Genomic DNA, 14,656 nt, shown 5'->3' with positions numbered 1-14,656 from the left:
TCACAGTTCAGACAAGCCTCTGAACTGCAATATCTTCACCCCTTCTTCAGAGTGCATTCACTGTACTTGGAATCTTCAAGTCCAGTTAACTGGTTTCCCTGAATCCCTGTTGAAATGACATTTGCTGGAAACTTATCAGGTTATGCATGATGTGGTGAAAATTATTATGGCTTATTTTTGTTGGGGCTCTTAGGTAATCTTCCCTAGCTTTGACTCACAACAGTCAATAAAGCTCATAGGTATCTATTAAGTGTTGGGTAAATAGGGGCAGAAGGAGTAAGATTTACTCAAATGTCTCTTGTTAATCAGGATTCAATTCCAGGATCTTTCAGTCGGTTAAAAATTCTTTCTTGTTACATTTTTGCATATATTATACTGATAGTTCAGACTGTGTATTAACCCTTTAACCATGTCCCAACAAGTGATGACTGTCTGACATATAAGCACTCAATTTTTCTAAGCTTCAAATTTGCTGCATGTTGCCATTTTAGGCCTCAGCTATGTTATTTGGGTCACCACCTCATTTCTCCTAGGAAAAAACAGGCTGCATGAATATGCATGGGGCATTGTAAGTAATATCACCCAGTAAACACAGGCTCACAATGGATGGCTGAGACACCCATCTTTCTTGCAGTGAAATATTAGAAATACTGTTCAATAAAGACAACAGTAACACTGAGGATGACGACAATGGAGAATCTTTTCCTGGGTTTGAAGGGGACAGCAATGAAAGAAGTACAATTTCAACACAAGATATAGCAGTTCCACCCACCTCAGTAGAGTGCTGAATCAAGTAACAGTGATGTAGAATACTCACCCATGAAATGAATACCAGTGCAATGTTGAACTAAGTTTAATTCTCATTCATAAGTTGTTACACTGTTTTACAGTAACATATCTAGACAGGATGATACTCGTGCATGACATAGCAATGGTGATTGTGACACTGATGTTGCTTTTAGTGGTATCAGAAAAATGCATGCAGCAGCAACACCAGCTGTGACAACAGCATCAGTCATGCCAACATGAAGATAAGATAAGAATAGCTGTAATAACACCACCACCACTCATGACAAAACAAGCCATGACAAAGGCACAACCTGTGACACCATTAGCCATGGCAATATCATTAACTGTGACAGCACCACCTACCATGCCAGCAGCAGTAGTCATGCTAAGTATCAGTATTGGCAAAAATTTTGGTATTCTATCAATAATGAAACCACATATGTAGTCATAAAAGGATATGAAAGAATAGATAAATTACATATTTTAGTACCTTCAACAGGGATAAAGGCCAAAGGTATACTAGAAAATTTTACTTTGCAAATTATTTTCATGGGGAAACGCTAAATCCATATGGTCATAGAGTAACTAAAGAATAGCAAGCAATCAGGTTCAATAATAATAATAATCTCTATTTCTACAAGTACATGTACAATGTATAAAGACCTAGTTGACAGCAATGATATACTATATAGAAAGCCCTTTGTTATGCAGAGCATTTCGGGCAAGTTTAGTCAATTTTGTTCCCAAGAATGCGACCCACACCAGTTGATTAACACCCAGATGCCTATTTTACTGCTAGGTGAATAGGGACAGCAGGTGTCTTAAGGAAACACATCCTGATGTTTCCACCCATACCGTGGATTGAACCATGGATCTTAATTAATGTGTGAGATGAGTGTACTAGCACTCGAGCTATGGGCAGCTCTAATTCTGTGGATCAAGAACCCTTCACAAGCATAAGAATATAATAATGAAGCACTGCAGGACTACTGGCCCATACTAGGCAAGTCCAAATGACACCTAACCACACCTACTCTTAAACATTGGAACCTCCACTAACGAGTTTAATTCGTACCATGACCTTGCTCACATCTGGATTTGCTCGTTTGCAGAGTCAATTTTCTTCATTTAAATTAATTGAAATGAATTAATCTGTTCCAGCGAAATTCCAGGCATCATAAAATACTTCAATAATTTGCCTAATATCAACTCTACGGCTTATTTATTCATCACAATTCATCTAATATAACATAATAAACAATATAAATAACATAGCAACCTGATATATACTCTAGAATGAATAAAATATGTCATTATATATGTGGCGGCGTCGGTGGCCGATGAGAGTTTGCCTGGAGACAGGACAAAATACTCCTTGAATATTTCGTTATCATCAATTCTATGGCTTATTTATCTATCACAATTCATTTAATATGACATAATAAACAATATAAATAAAAACCTGATATATACTCGAGAGTGAATAAAACACGTGACAAGTGGAGGCGGCCATAACCGCTCCAGCATTGTTGTGATAAACACTGCCATCTAGTGACAGACTTTTGAAGCCATCTATTATTATAATTATTATTATATAATTATTATTATTATATGGATCGGACAGTTAAAAATAGGAGAGGAGAGTTATTAAATGGAGAGTTAAAGGTATCGGGAAGATGGAGGGAATATTTTGAGGAATTGTTAAATGTTGATGAAGATGGGAAGCTGTGATTTCGTGTATAGGACAAGGAGGAATAACATCTTGTAGGAATGAGGAAGAGCCAGTTGTGAGTGTGGGGGAAGTTTGTGAGGCAGTGATTAGAATGAAAGGGGGTAAGGCAGCTGGGATTGATGGGATAGAGATAGAAATGTTAAAAGCAGGTGGGGATATAGTTTTGGAGTGGTTGATGCTATTATTTAATAAATGTATGGAAGAGGGTAAGGTACCTAGGGATTGGCAGAGAGCATGCATAGTTCCTTTGTATAAAGGCAAAAGGGACAGCTGAACAGTATTTAGATAAGGCTAAAGAAGTTTTTGTGGCATTTATGGATTTGGAAAAGGCATATGACTGGGTGGATAGAGGGGCAATGTGGCAGATGTTGCAGGTGTATGGTATAGGAGGAAGGTTACTGAAAGCAGTGAAGAATTTTTATGAGGATAGTGAGGGTCAGATTAGAGAATGTAGAAGAGAGGGAGATTATTTCCCAGTAAAAGTATGCCTTAGGCAAGGATGTGTGATGTCACCATGGTTGTTCAATATATTTATAGATGGGGTTGTAAGAGAAGTGAATGGGAGGGTTTTGGCAAGAGGTGTGGAGTTAAAAGATAAAGAATCAAACACAAAATGCCAGTTGTCACAGTTGCTCTTTGCTGATGACACTGTGCTTTTGAGAGATTCTGAAGAGAAGTTGCAGAGGTTGGTGGATGAATTTGGTAGGGTATGTAAAAGAAGAAAATTAAAAGTGATAGGAAAGAGTTAGGTGATGAGGATAAAAAGAAGATTAGGTGACGAAAGACTGGATATTAGATTAGAGGGAGAGAATATGGAGGAGGTGAATGTTTTCAGATATTTACGAGTGGATGTGTCAGCAGATGGGTCTATGAAGGATGACGTGAATCATAGAACTGATGAGGGGAAAAAAGGGTGAGTGGTGCACTTAGGAGTCTGTGGAGACAAACAACTTTGTCTGTGGAAGCAAAGAGGGGAACGTATGAAAAATACCAACACTATTATATGGGTGTGAAGCATGGGTGTTGAATGTTGCAATGAGGAGAAGGCTGGAGGCAGTGATGTCATGTGTGAGGGCAATGTGTGGTGTGAATATACTGCAGAGAATTCATAGTTTGGAAATTAGAAGGTGTGGGATTACCAAAACTATTATCCAGAGGGCTGAGGAGGGGTTGCTGAGGTGGTTCGGACACATAAAGAGAATAGAACAAAACAGAATGACTTCGAGAGCGTATAAATCTGTAGTGGAGGGAAGGCGGGGTAGGGGTCAGCCTTGGAAAGGTTGGAGGGAGGGGGTAAAGGAGGTTTTGTGTGCGAGGGGCTTAGACTTCTAGCAAGCATGCATGAGCGTATGTGATAGGAGTGAATGGAGACAAATGGTTTTTAATACCTGATGTGCTGTTGGAGTGTGAGCAAAGTAACATTTATGAAGGGATTCAGGGAAACCGGCAGGCTGGACTTGAGTCCTGGAGATGGGAAGTACAGTGTCTGCACTCTGACGGAGGGGTTTTAGTGTTGCGGTTTTATAACTGTAGTATAAAGCACCCCTCTGGCAAGACAGTGATGGAGTGAATGATGATGAAAGTTTTTCTTTTTCAGGCCACCCTGCCTTGGTGGGAATCGGCCGATGTGTTAATAAATAATAAAAAATTATTATACATGTATTATTATTATACGTATTATATTATTGTTATTATTATTATATTATATTATTATTATTATATTATATTATTATTATTATTATATATTATTATACTATTAATATATTATATTATTATACTATTATTACTATATGTATTATTATTATTCTTATTCTTCTTATTATTATTACAATATAAATAATTTGGAATTTTTATTCACACAAAAAATAGAAGATTTACTGTTATGAGAGTACAGTACTGCATTATTGTAATAATTGTTTAAATAATGTCAATCCATTCATGACTGCATATTGGAATGGTGACGTCATCTGTTTACTCTTGAAAATTGGCAAAAATAGAGCATTTCTGCTATTTTGAACACATTTTCAAGGTGGTACTTGTCATGAAACCATTCAAAATCATATCTATTGCTCTAATATATATTCCATTCTATCAAATGGGACCAAAAAACGAGAATACAACCATAAAAACCATACAAAAATACCGCTAAGGGGTGGCTAATTGCTGATAAGTGAACTCAATTATTTATGTCTGATTTCTTTCATTTTTGGTGTACGTTAAGAAGTGTCTTTCCGTTATACATTGCCCAAGTTTCAATAAGACAGCTCAACAAACAAATGAGATCCAACTCCCTAGATCAAGAGCAAGAGCCCCTCACCAGCATCAAGTAACCTCCCTTGAGGCCCGCTCGCTTACGGAAATTTCGCTTACGTATGGAAGCAAGAAATCGACCGATTGACTGCTTGTATTTGGAAAAACTCGCACATGGATGCACTCACAAGTGGAGGTTCCACTGTACTTGTCCAGCCTATATTTAACCCTTAAACTGTCCAAACGTAGATCTACATTCACTCGCATGGTGCTCCGAATATTTTGAAAATAAAAAAAAAATAGTTCTTTTTCTTTTAAAATGAAGAGCACATTTTTCTACATGTTATAGGATTAAAAAAAAAAATTTAGGGTCAGTACTTACCGAGATATAAGACCGTGAAGTTGGCTCTGGATGCTCACCTGTCAGCAACATCGACTCCTGCCGCTTGTAGAAGTGTTGCCGATATACCTTTTTTCTTGTTTTTATTTTAATTTATATACTTTTAATGTTCTGATAATTACAATTTATAATAGTTCTTGTAATTTCATAGCCAATCTTTGTTCTGACACTAATATTAGGTACTGAAATAGTGCTCAAATAGTCACAATCACATTGACAGGTGAACATTTACACCTGCCGGGGTTATTTGCTATTGTCTAGAAATATATACAAGGTATTTATAGGCCCCAACAATGTTTTAGATACCCTGGCATATACCTTGAAGCATGGTGTTATGAAAGGCATCCCTATACTGTTGAGAGCCCAGTGACATTTGATAAATGCCCACTGCTCCAGCTAACCCTCACTGTATTTGTTATCACTGTTACACACAAACATGTCTTGTTTCTCTGTCTATTTATGTCTGTCTATCTGCCTGCTTGTCTGTCTGTCTGTCTCTACTTATCTGTCTTTCTGTCTGCCTGGAGTATATGTGTATCACACTCCTTGAAGAATCGTGTTATGACATCTGTTATCAGCTCGGTGACATTTGATAAATGGGTGCTCAGAGGAACCCTGGCTTTATTTGTTTTCACTGATACACACAAACATGTTTCTGCCTATCTGTCTGTCTGTCTATTTATCTGTCCATCTTTGCCTGGAATTTTTGGATTATCCTAGGTAATTTACACTATGTATAATAACTGTACTTATGTGTACATGTGAGACAGAGATACAGATAGACAGATATATAGATAGAGATATAGACAGAGATATGGACAGATAGAGATATAGACAGATAGAGATATAGACAAAGAGACAGCCAGAGACAGCCAAAGCAAGCCAGCCAGCCAGTCAGCCTGCGGAATACATAAGAAATAAGGAACACTGCAGCAGGCCTACTGGCCTATGCAAGGCAGGTACATGTTACCCTCCACCCCCAGCTTAGACCAATGACCCACCTAGTCAGGTCACATCCACTGAAGGAAGGAGCATGACATTAGACCTAGCAGCACAAGCTAGTCAGGTCCAACTCACACTCATCCACACTCACTCATGTATTTATCTAACCTATTTTTACTTTCCTCTTCAAATGGGAGTGTTACTGCGACATGGCATCAGTGAATCCCCAGTGTTTGCCATGCTATTTGCTCCAGCTGGCGCTTAACTGAACTGGTGCTCCCACATCTTTTTAATAGTGCGCACACTGAGTGCACAGACCCATTCTTTCATGTCTAGGCGACTCAGGCATACGTAATAAGGCAAATAGATTATTGGGATTTATATCAAGAAGTGTAAGCAACAGAAGTCCAGAGGTTATACTGCAGCTTTATACATCATTAGTAAGGCCTCACCTAGATTATGCATCTCAGTTCTGGTCTCCATATTACAGAATGGACATAAATTCGTTAAGAAACATTCAACGTAGAATGACTAAATTAATACATAGCATTAGAAATCTTCCTTATGAAGAAAGATTGAAGACTCTTAAATTACATTCACTTGTTAGACGAAGAATGAGGGAAGACATGATTGAGGTGTATAAGTGGAAGATGGGTATTAATAAAGGGGATATAAATAAAGTCTTGAGGATATCTCTCCAAGAGAGAACCCGCAGTAATGGATTTAAATTAGATAAGTTTAGATTTAGAAAGGATGTAGGAAAGTATTGGTTTGGAAATAGGGTAGGTGATGAGTGGAACAGTCTACCTAGTTGGGTTATTGAGGCTAGGACTTTGGGTAGTTTCAAATTTAGGTTGGATAAATGCATGAGTGAGAGGGGTTGGATTTGAGTGGGACTTGCATATCAGAGCTTATTTCTTGGGTAGCATTGAAGGTTGGGTTATGCAAATGTTTTGTTGTGGGATGAATTGTAAAGGACCTGCCTAGTATGGGCCAACAGGCCTGCTGCAGTGTTCCTCCTTTCTTATGTTCTTATGAAAAGGAATGAAAAATAAAACGTTGATCTACGTTTGGAGCGATACTTGTGCAAACGAAGATCTACATTTGGACAGTTTAAGGGTTAAAGCTACCCAAAGTTCTCACTTCAACTGTGCTACTTGGGAGTCTGTTCCATTTATTTACAACTTTACTGGTAAACCAGTACATCTCTATGTCCTTTTAAAGTTTCCTAAATTTGTCCAGCTTTAATCAATTGTTACGAGCGGGTTCTCTCTTGGAGAGATCCTCAAGACTTTGGATACTTTCAGCACACTAACATGTATTGGCCCCTATCTGGTATAGACAGACTTATATCAAAGAATAACTAATGACATTCATCACTTTTAAGTGTTAAGTGTTTTGGGGAATTATCGTCAATACAGCTCAGTTTGAGAACAAGCCTCCTAGGATGGATTACGAGCCATTAAGAAGCACATAGAAAAGTAGAAGTAAGTGTAGAGTGAATGTAAGCTAAAGCTTGTATGATTTAAGATAAGATTTATGTGTTAACGAGACAGAAAGAAAAAAGCAACATTCTTGCAAGAGTGGAAATTTTTTTTAAACAAGTTCCACTTCACACTCTGACAGAACAATAGTACCTTACTAGATGACTGTTGTAATAAAGTTGGTAGAATTACCGACAATATGTAAAGTATGTAAAAGGACACAAGTGCAACTAATGTGACATTTTATTCTGGCAACGTTTCGCTCTCCAGGAGCTTTATCAAGCCGTTACAAATAATACATGGACACAGAGGGTATATATAGGCTCAGAGTGAGGTGCAATACTAGTGGTGGTAGTAGTAGTAGTGACAAAAGTTATAGCAGTAGTAGTAATACAATATGGAAGAACAATTAATTCGTACATGAGTAAAAGGATATAAAAGCTATTACTTGGGTAACATAAAAATAGGTTGGACAAATATAGACTGGATAGAGGCAGCCTGTTTCAGTGTTCACTCTCTGTAATGTGCTTTGTGTAGTATAACAGGAGAGACTATGTGATGGCAGGGTTTACTGTTTTCAGGAGGATTCTTGCTAAGACTTCAGAGATGGTGAAGCTGCCGTTGTTTTGTTTAATTGTATTCGAAACAGCGATCAGTGCTGATTCGAGGCACTTGCGTCTGCGGAAATTAGTTTCTTTGATCACTAATTGGGCGTCCCTGAATTTCATGAGATGATTGGTGGAATTTCGGTGTTGTACACAGGCGTTGTTCAAATTATCGTTCCTACATGCGTAAATGTGTTCATTGAGGCAGGTGTCGAGGTTTCTTGCTGTTTCACCTACGTAAATCTTGTCACAGCCTCCACAGGGTATACTAGTGTAAACTCCTGCGTTGACTGGTTTGTGGTGCTTTGATTTTGTCCTGGTTAGATCCTTTATTGAAGTGCTAGAAACGATGGCGACTCTGGTGTTAGCTTGTGAAAGTACTTTAGAAACATTCAGTACAACCTGGCTGTTGGGAAGAATTATAACTTTAACCTCTCAGACCAATCACGTCAGGAATAGGCAGTGCTCCACACAAACTTGCCGGAGTTCTTGCCAAACATCTTTCCTGCCTTCTGGGGACCATCAGCCCCGCTCATCTTAAACACTCAGGTGACCTTCTCAACCGCATCCGAAACCTCTCCATCCGTAACAAGAAACTAAGCAGTTTGGATGTGACTTCCCTCTTCACAAAAGTACCTACCACAAAAGCCATCGAGGTTCTACGACGTAAAGTCAATCAGGACCTTAATCTTCCTCTACCTCCCGGAGATTTTGTTGACTTGATTGAACTATGTGTAAATTTCAACTGTTTTTCTTTCAATAACAAGCTCTACAAACAAACCTACGGCATGGGAATGGGGTCCCCCATCAGTGCCGTCCTAGCCAACTTATACATGGAACACCTAGAGTTCGAACACTTCGCCAACATCATCCATTCAAGCGTCACTTGGTTACGTTACGTGGACGACGTCCTTGTAATAACTCCCAAATGTTTTGATGTATGGAATCTTCAGGCAAGGCTCAACACAGTTGATCCGGCGATCCAGTTTACACTAGAAGAAGAGTCCAATGACAAGCTACCTTTCCTCGACGTCCTCATTCACAAAGTAGACAACAACCTAAGATTTCAAGTTTATCGGAAACCTACCAATAAAAATGATCTCACACACTTCTATTCCAGTCAAGATACCAAGACCAAAAGAGGCATCATCATTGGGTTTTTCCTAAGAGCATACCGAATTTGTAGTCCCGAGTTTCTTGACGAGGAATGTACATACATTCACCAAACATTCACTGAGTTACATTTTCCTTCCTTTTTCATCAAAGACTGCAAGAAAAGAGCTCTTCAGATCATTAATTTTCCACGCACCAACACCACTCCCAACAAAGTTATAATTCTTCCCAACAGCCAGGTTGCACTGAATGTTTCTAAAGTAATTTCACAAGCTAACACCAGAGTCGCCATCGCTTCTAGCACTTCAATAAAGGATCTAACCGGGACAAAATCAAAGCACCACGAACCAGTCAACGCACGAGTTTACACTATACCCTGTGGAGGCTGTGACAAGATTTTCATAGGTGAAACAGCAAGAAACCTCGACACCCGCCTCAATGAACACATTTACGCATGTAGGAACGATAACTTGAACAACGCCTGTGTACAACACCGAAATTCCACCAATCATCTCATGAAATTCAGGGATGCCCAATTAGTGATCAAAGAAACTAATTTCCGCAGACGCAAGTGCCTCTAATCAGCACTGATCGCTGTTTCAAATACAATTAAACAAAACAAAAAGGCAGCTTCACCATCTCTGAAGTCTTAGCAAGAATCCTCCTGAAAACAGTAAACCCTGCCATCACATAGTCTCTCCTGTTATACTACACAAAGCACATTACAAAGAGTGAACACTGAAACAAGCTGCCACTTTCCAGTCTATATTTGTCCAACCTATTTTTATGTTACCCAAGTAATAGCTTTTATATCCTTTTACTCATGTACGAATTAATTGTTCTACCATATTGTATTACTACTACTGCTACAACTTTTGTCACTACTACTACTACTACTACCACCACTAGTATTGCACCTCACTCTGAGCCTATATATACCCTCTGTGTCCATGTATTATTTGTAACGGCTTGATAAAGCTCCTGGAGAGCAAAACGTTGCCAGAATAAAATGTCACATTAGTTGCACTTGTGTCCTTTTACTTTACATAGATGACTGTTGTCTACAAGCTTACTACTTTCTAAAAAAAAAATATTCATCTATATATTTATTTTTGCAAAGCGGTGTAACAGTGAATGAATTCAACGAGGAGGTAGTAAGTAAGAGTGTAAGTTTATTCAGGTATACACAAATATAGTTACATAGATTAGCAGCATATGTGTAGAGAACCTAGGATAACCCAAAAAAGTTAGAGTATTGAATGAAAAATTGCTGTAGACGGGACACCATGAGTATTTAACTCTACTCCTGTAGCTACATACAGATAATTACACTTTACCATCACTTGACAGATAGATAATTACATTTTACATTCAATTAACTCTACAAACAGATAATCACACTTTACATTCTCTTAGTAAGTTAATTTAGTTACAGGTACACATCAAAACAGTTACACAAATTGGCCTACTTAGTAATGCATGTGTAAATTATCTAGTATAACCTAGACAGTGACTCATTCTCACTTATTTCTAAAAATATATAATTACACTTCACATTCTTACTTACCTAACTAGCTCCTCACAGAGATTTACAGTAACATTTATATATTCATCCGCGAAGCTCAGCATCTGCCAGAGTCAACTGGAATACTTGGGAATGTATTGATTGCTGCATTTAGAACGAGTTGTAACAAGTGACCACGTCCTACACCTGTTGAAGTTGTCGTCGTGACGTCACATGTAAACAACACTTCCTTGCGTCTCGCATTTGCGCAACTTTTCTCGACGCTTCCACTGGCTCAAACTTCGTCTTCCTTTTATTATCCATAACTGCTTTGGAATGCTTAATAATTCGCAGAAGATAAATTATTTGCAAACTCTCTCTCAGTCAAGAACAAGATTCGAACTTGCGCAATCTACGTCAAAATGCACAGTATTTTCGCTTCGCAGCCAGACTCCCTGGGGTCTGATGCAGAGTAGGCAGGTTCGAATCCTGTTCTAGACTGATTATTTTAATCATGGGAGAGCGCTAAACCCGTAGGATTATACAGCGCATGTGGGGGGGGGATGGAAAGTATTCAGGCTCAATTCAGGGAACCTTAGGTTCCCTGGGAACCTGGGTCACTTAGCCATAATACCAACTTACCTCATAATTTGTAATATTTTAAAGTTAAGAATTATTCAAAGCTGCCCGAAATGCCTAGCCATGCTAGGTGTTCTAGTGGCACCCTCTGTAATTAGTATTTTACTACATATAAACCACACAATAACCAAATTCTGTAAACTCAGCATTGTAATCCTTATAGAGAATAAACTTTGAATTTGAGTTTGAATTTGATCAAATTCCCTAGATCATGAGCCCCTCACTAGCGTCAAGGAACCTCCCCTAAGGGGTTTTAGACATTCAATTCAGTTCAATTCAATTCAAGTTTATTCTATATAAGGGTTACAATGTGGGGTTTACAGGTTTTGGGTATTGTGTGGTTTACATGTTATAAAATACTAATTACAGAGGAGGCCACTAGGAGACCTAGCGTGGCTAGGCATTTCGGGCAGACTTAGATTAATTCTTAACATTAAATCCTTACAGATTATGGTATTAAAGCTAAGTGACTACATCATAATTTGTGAGTTTAGAAATGTGAATGCTTTTGTTTTGGCACAATACAAAGTGTCTATATTGGAGTATCATAGGCAAACTTATGACTAGTTAGGATTTATTATTTTAAGATTAAGATTAGTATTTCTGGTTTTATAGTCAGTGGGTGAGTGAGTGTAATTGTGAACCACCAGGTGGTTATCATGTAGTTAGTTGTCGGGGTGCATCAGGGAGATAAAATGTTTTCTAACTGTAGTTTTGAAAGTGATGAATGTGTCTGCAGTTCTAGAGTTTTCAGGTAGGGTGTGCCAGATTTTAGGTCCTTTGAAATACATTGAATTTTTGTAAAGGTTTAGTCGAACACGGGGAATGTCATAGAGATGTTTGTGTCTGGTATTATGCCTGTGGATCCTGTCACAACTATCAAGAAAGCGTTTTAGGTCAAGGTTAATATTGGAATTTAAGGTCCTGTAGATATAGATTGCACTGTAGGAAGTGTGGATGTTCTGAACAGGGAGTAAGTTTAGATCTATGAAGAGTGGGAGGGATGTTGCCAGGGATGGGATTTAGTGATTATTCTTACTGCAGCTTTTTGTTGGGTTATTATTGGCTTTAGGTGTGTTGCTGCAGTTGAACCCCAAGGACAGATAGCATAGGTGAGGTATGGATTTTTAAGTGAATGGTATAGTGTGAGAAGGGCAGTTTGCGGCACATAGTATTATATCTTGGTAAGGATCCCCACCGTTTTGGATACTTTTTTTGTTATGTGTTGGATATGGGTGCTGAAATTTAGGTTGTTGTCGAGGTATAGGCCAAGGAATTTGTCCTCATTATGTCTGGCAATTAGAGTGTTGTCGATCTTAATGTTAAGTTGCGCAACACCTGCTCTGCTACCAAACGTAATATAGTAGGTTTTGCCAGTGTTAAGTGTAAGTTTATTGGCTGTCATCCAAGTCGATATTTTGAGCAGCTCCTTGTTAACAATGGTGTTGAGGGTGGCAAGATTAGGGTGAGAGATGACATAAGTCGTGTCATCAGCAAAGAGAATGGGTTTCAGGTGTTGGGATATGTTTGGAAGATCATTGATGTAAATGAGGAAGAGCAGGGGTCCAAGGACACTTTCCTGTGGAACTCCAGTATCAAGTGGCCATATTGATGAGGCTATGTCTTTAAACCCTTCATCGCGCAAGGGGTCCGAAAATTTGAAATTCGAACTGAACTCCCTATGGTGGATAGAGTAACTCAATACAAGGTCACTGATCCCATATAAATTGATTTCTGATGGTTAGTTTTCAAGCAATTGCTAATCTCCGAAGACCGAAAATATTTGGCTGCGCCCGACAAAGGGATTAAAAAAATTTATGTTGCAAACTTGCAATTGTTAATAAAACACACCAAAACAATTTTTTAAATTTAATATACAAACAGACAATATAAAAAACATAAATCGAACTTGTATCAAAACATTTTTTAATTGTTACAAAAATATAAAAAGGAAGCAAATATCAACAATGCCAAATTGCAAAGTGATGCAAGTTTCAATCCCTATATTCCTGAGATTCATTTGGAAGACCAATGATTCTATATTGCTAAATGGAAAGATGGAAGTCTGAGAAACAATTTCTATCAGTCTTTATGCACAGATTTACTTTGAAGAGCAATATTCTCATGGATCTCTTCCTCATCCGGGTATTCCTCAATCCTAAAAGTTTTCTTTTTCCTCATTACTTTCTGCTTTTTGGCTGGCCTTTCTTTCCTTTCTTCCTCCTCATCATCACTTGACATCTCTGCATCCTGTGCATCCGGTGGCAAGTATTCATCACCACTATCCAGCAATTCTGGTTCGTCTACCTCTGGTTCCGAGTCACTGTCTTCAGAAACGCAGACATACCTCGACCTGCTGGTCGACTGCTCCCCATAAAACAGCCTCTCATGGAACTGGAAGGACAATAGAAACCTCCTGTATAAATCCAGACCACTACAGAGTTCATATATGCAATTGAAAATTTTTTATAAATATTTATTTGACTAAAATTGGACATTCCCGGAAACTCGCGCAAGACCGAAATAATTCGGACTAAAATGCTTGCACTTTTTTCAACTGCATGCTACACTCATATTATGCTTCACATGGACTTTAGGTATATATCAAAATATGCCTAAACTATTCATGTAAGCACTAAACACAACAATCAGTACTTACCGACATTGTAGAATGTATAATCCAAGAGTAGATTAGTAAGGGTGGAGGGAAAAATGCGTGTTTGGGCGAAGCCAAGCCACCAGTGTTTATATTTTGATCTCTCAACCAATGGGAAGGCGGCAGAAGCGAACTGTACTTAGCTGAAGAGACTCAGGGAAGGCTTGTGATTGGTTGGAACTAAAGAACGGGAAGCTGGCCACGCGGGGCGCGAAGTATGACACGCGCCAAAAACACGTAATTAAGACCGAATTTTTTCGGCCTCGCTCGACAAAAGGTGACATACTGATACCTATTAGAAAGGTAGGATTTAAAATATGCAAGCGCATGGTCTCTTATACCATAGTGGTCAAGTTTGTGGAGTAGGATGCCGTGGTCTACTGTGTCAAACGCTTTTCTTAGGTCAATAAAAATTCCTAGTGGATATTCCTTATTTTCCAATGCTGTGCAAAGCAGGTCTAGCATTTTTATAATTGCATCATTAGTGCTTTTATTTTTCCTGAATCCAAATTGGCAAGGGTTGAGTATGTTTTGTGACGTTA

At 38.5% G+C, this 14,656-nt stretch overlaps 2 protein-coding genes across 8 annotated transcripts in view; both read right to left on the bottom strand.

Annotated features, from left to right (window-relative positions):
- dx (deltex E3 ubiquitin ligase) overlaps positions 1 to 11,048 on the bottom strand; it is a 207,043-nt gene extending 195,995 nt beyond the window's left edge. For 4 of the 7 annotated variants that reach the window (XR_011392378.1, XM_070088245.1, XM_070088250.1 and 1 more), the window contains exon 1: positions 10,883 to 11,048. The gene's annotated coding sequence lies outside the window, so the exon portion shown is untranslated. Of the gene's footprint in view, positions 1 to 817; positions 971 to 3,909; positions 4,125 to 5,489; positions 5,750 to 10,882 lie in introns of those variants that run through there. The other 3 variants (XM_070088246.1, XM_070088247.1, XM_070088248.1) reach the window with 3 other exon arrangements.
- Positions 11,049 to 13,417: 2,369 nt separating this feature from the next.
- On the bottom strand, positions 13,418 to 14,170 carry LOC138853186 (uncharacterized). The gene is made up of 2 exons (XM_070088498.1): positions 14,118 to 14,170; positions 13,418 to 13,852 (listed from the first exon to the last, which is right to left on the bottom strand). The coding sequence occupies exons 1-2, from the start codon at positions 14,121 to 14,123 to the stop codon at positions 13,541 to 13,543; spliced, it is 318 nt and encodes a 105-aa protein (XP_069944599.1). The 5' UTR covers positions 14,124 to 14,170; the 3' UTR covers positions 13,418 to 13,540.
- Between the last annotated feature and the right edge of the window lie 486 nt (positions 14,171 to 14,656).

Source organism: Cherax quadricarinatus, chromosome 24 (genome assembly GCF_038502225.1).
Source record: "Cherax quadricarinatus isolate ZL_2023a chromosome 24, ASM3850222v1, whole genome shotgun sequence".
In the NCBI taxonomy this organism is placed as follows: Eukaryota; Metazoa; Arthropoda; class Malacostraca; order Decapoda; family Parastacidae; genus Cherax; species Cherax quadricarinatus.
The sequence above is the reverse complement of the archived record's forward strand: the minus strand, read 5'-3'. Positions and strand labels throughout refer to the sequence as shown.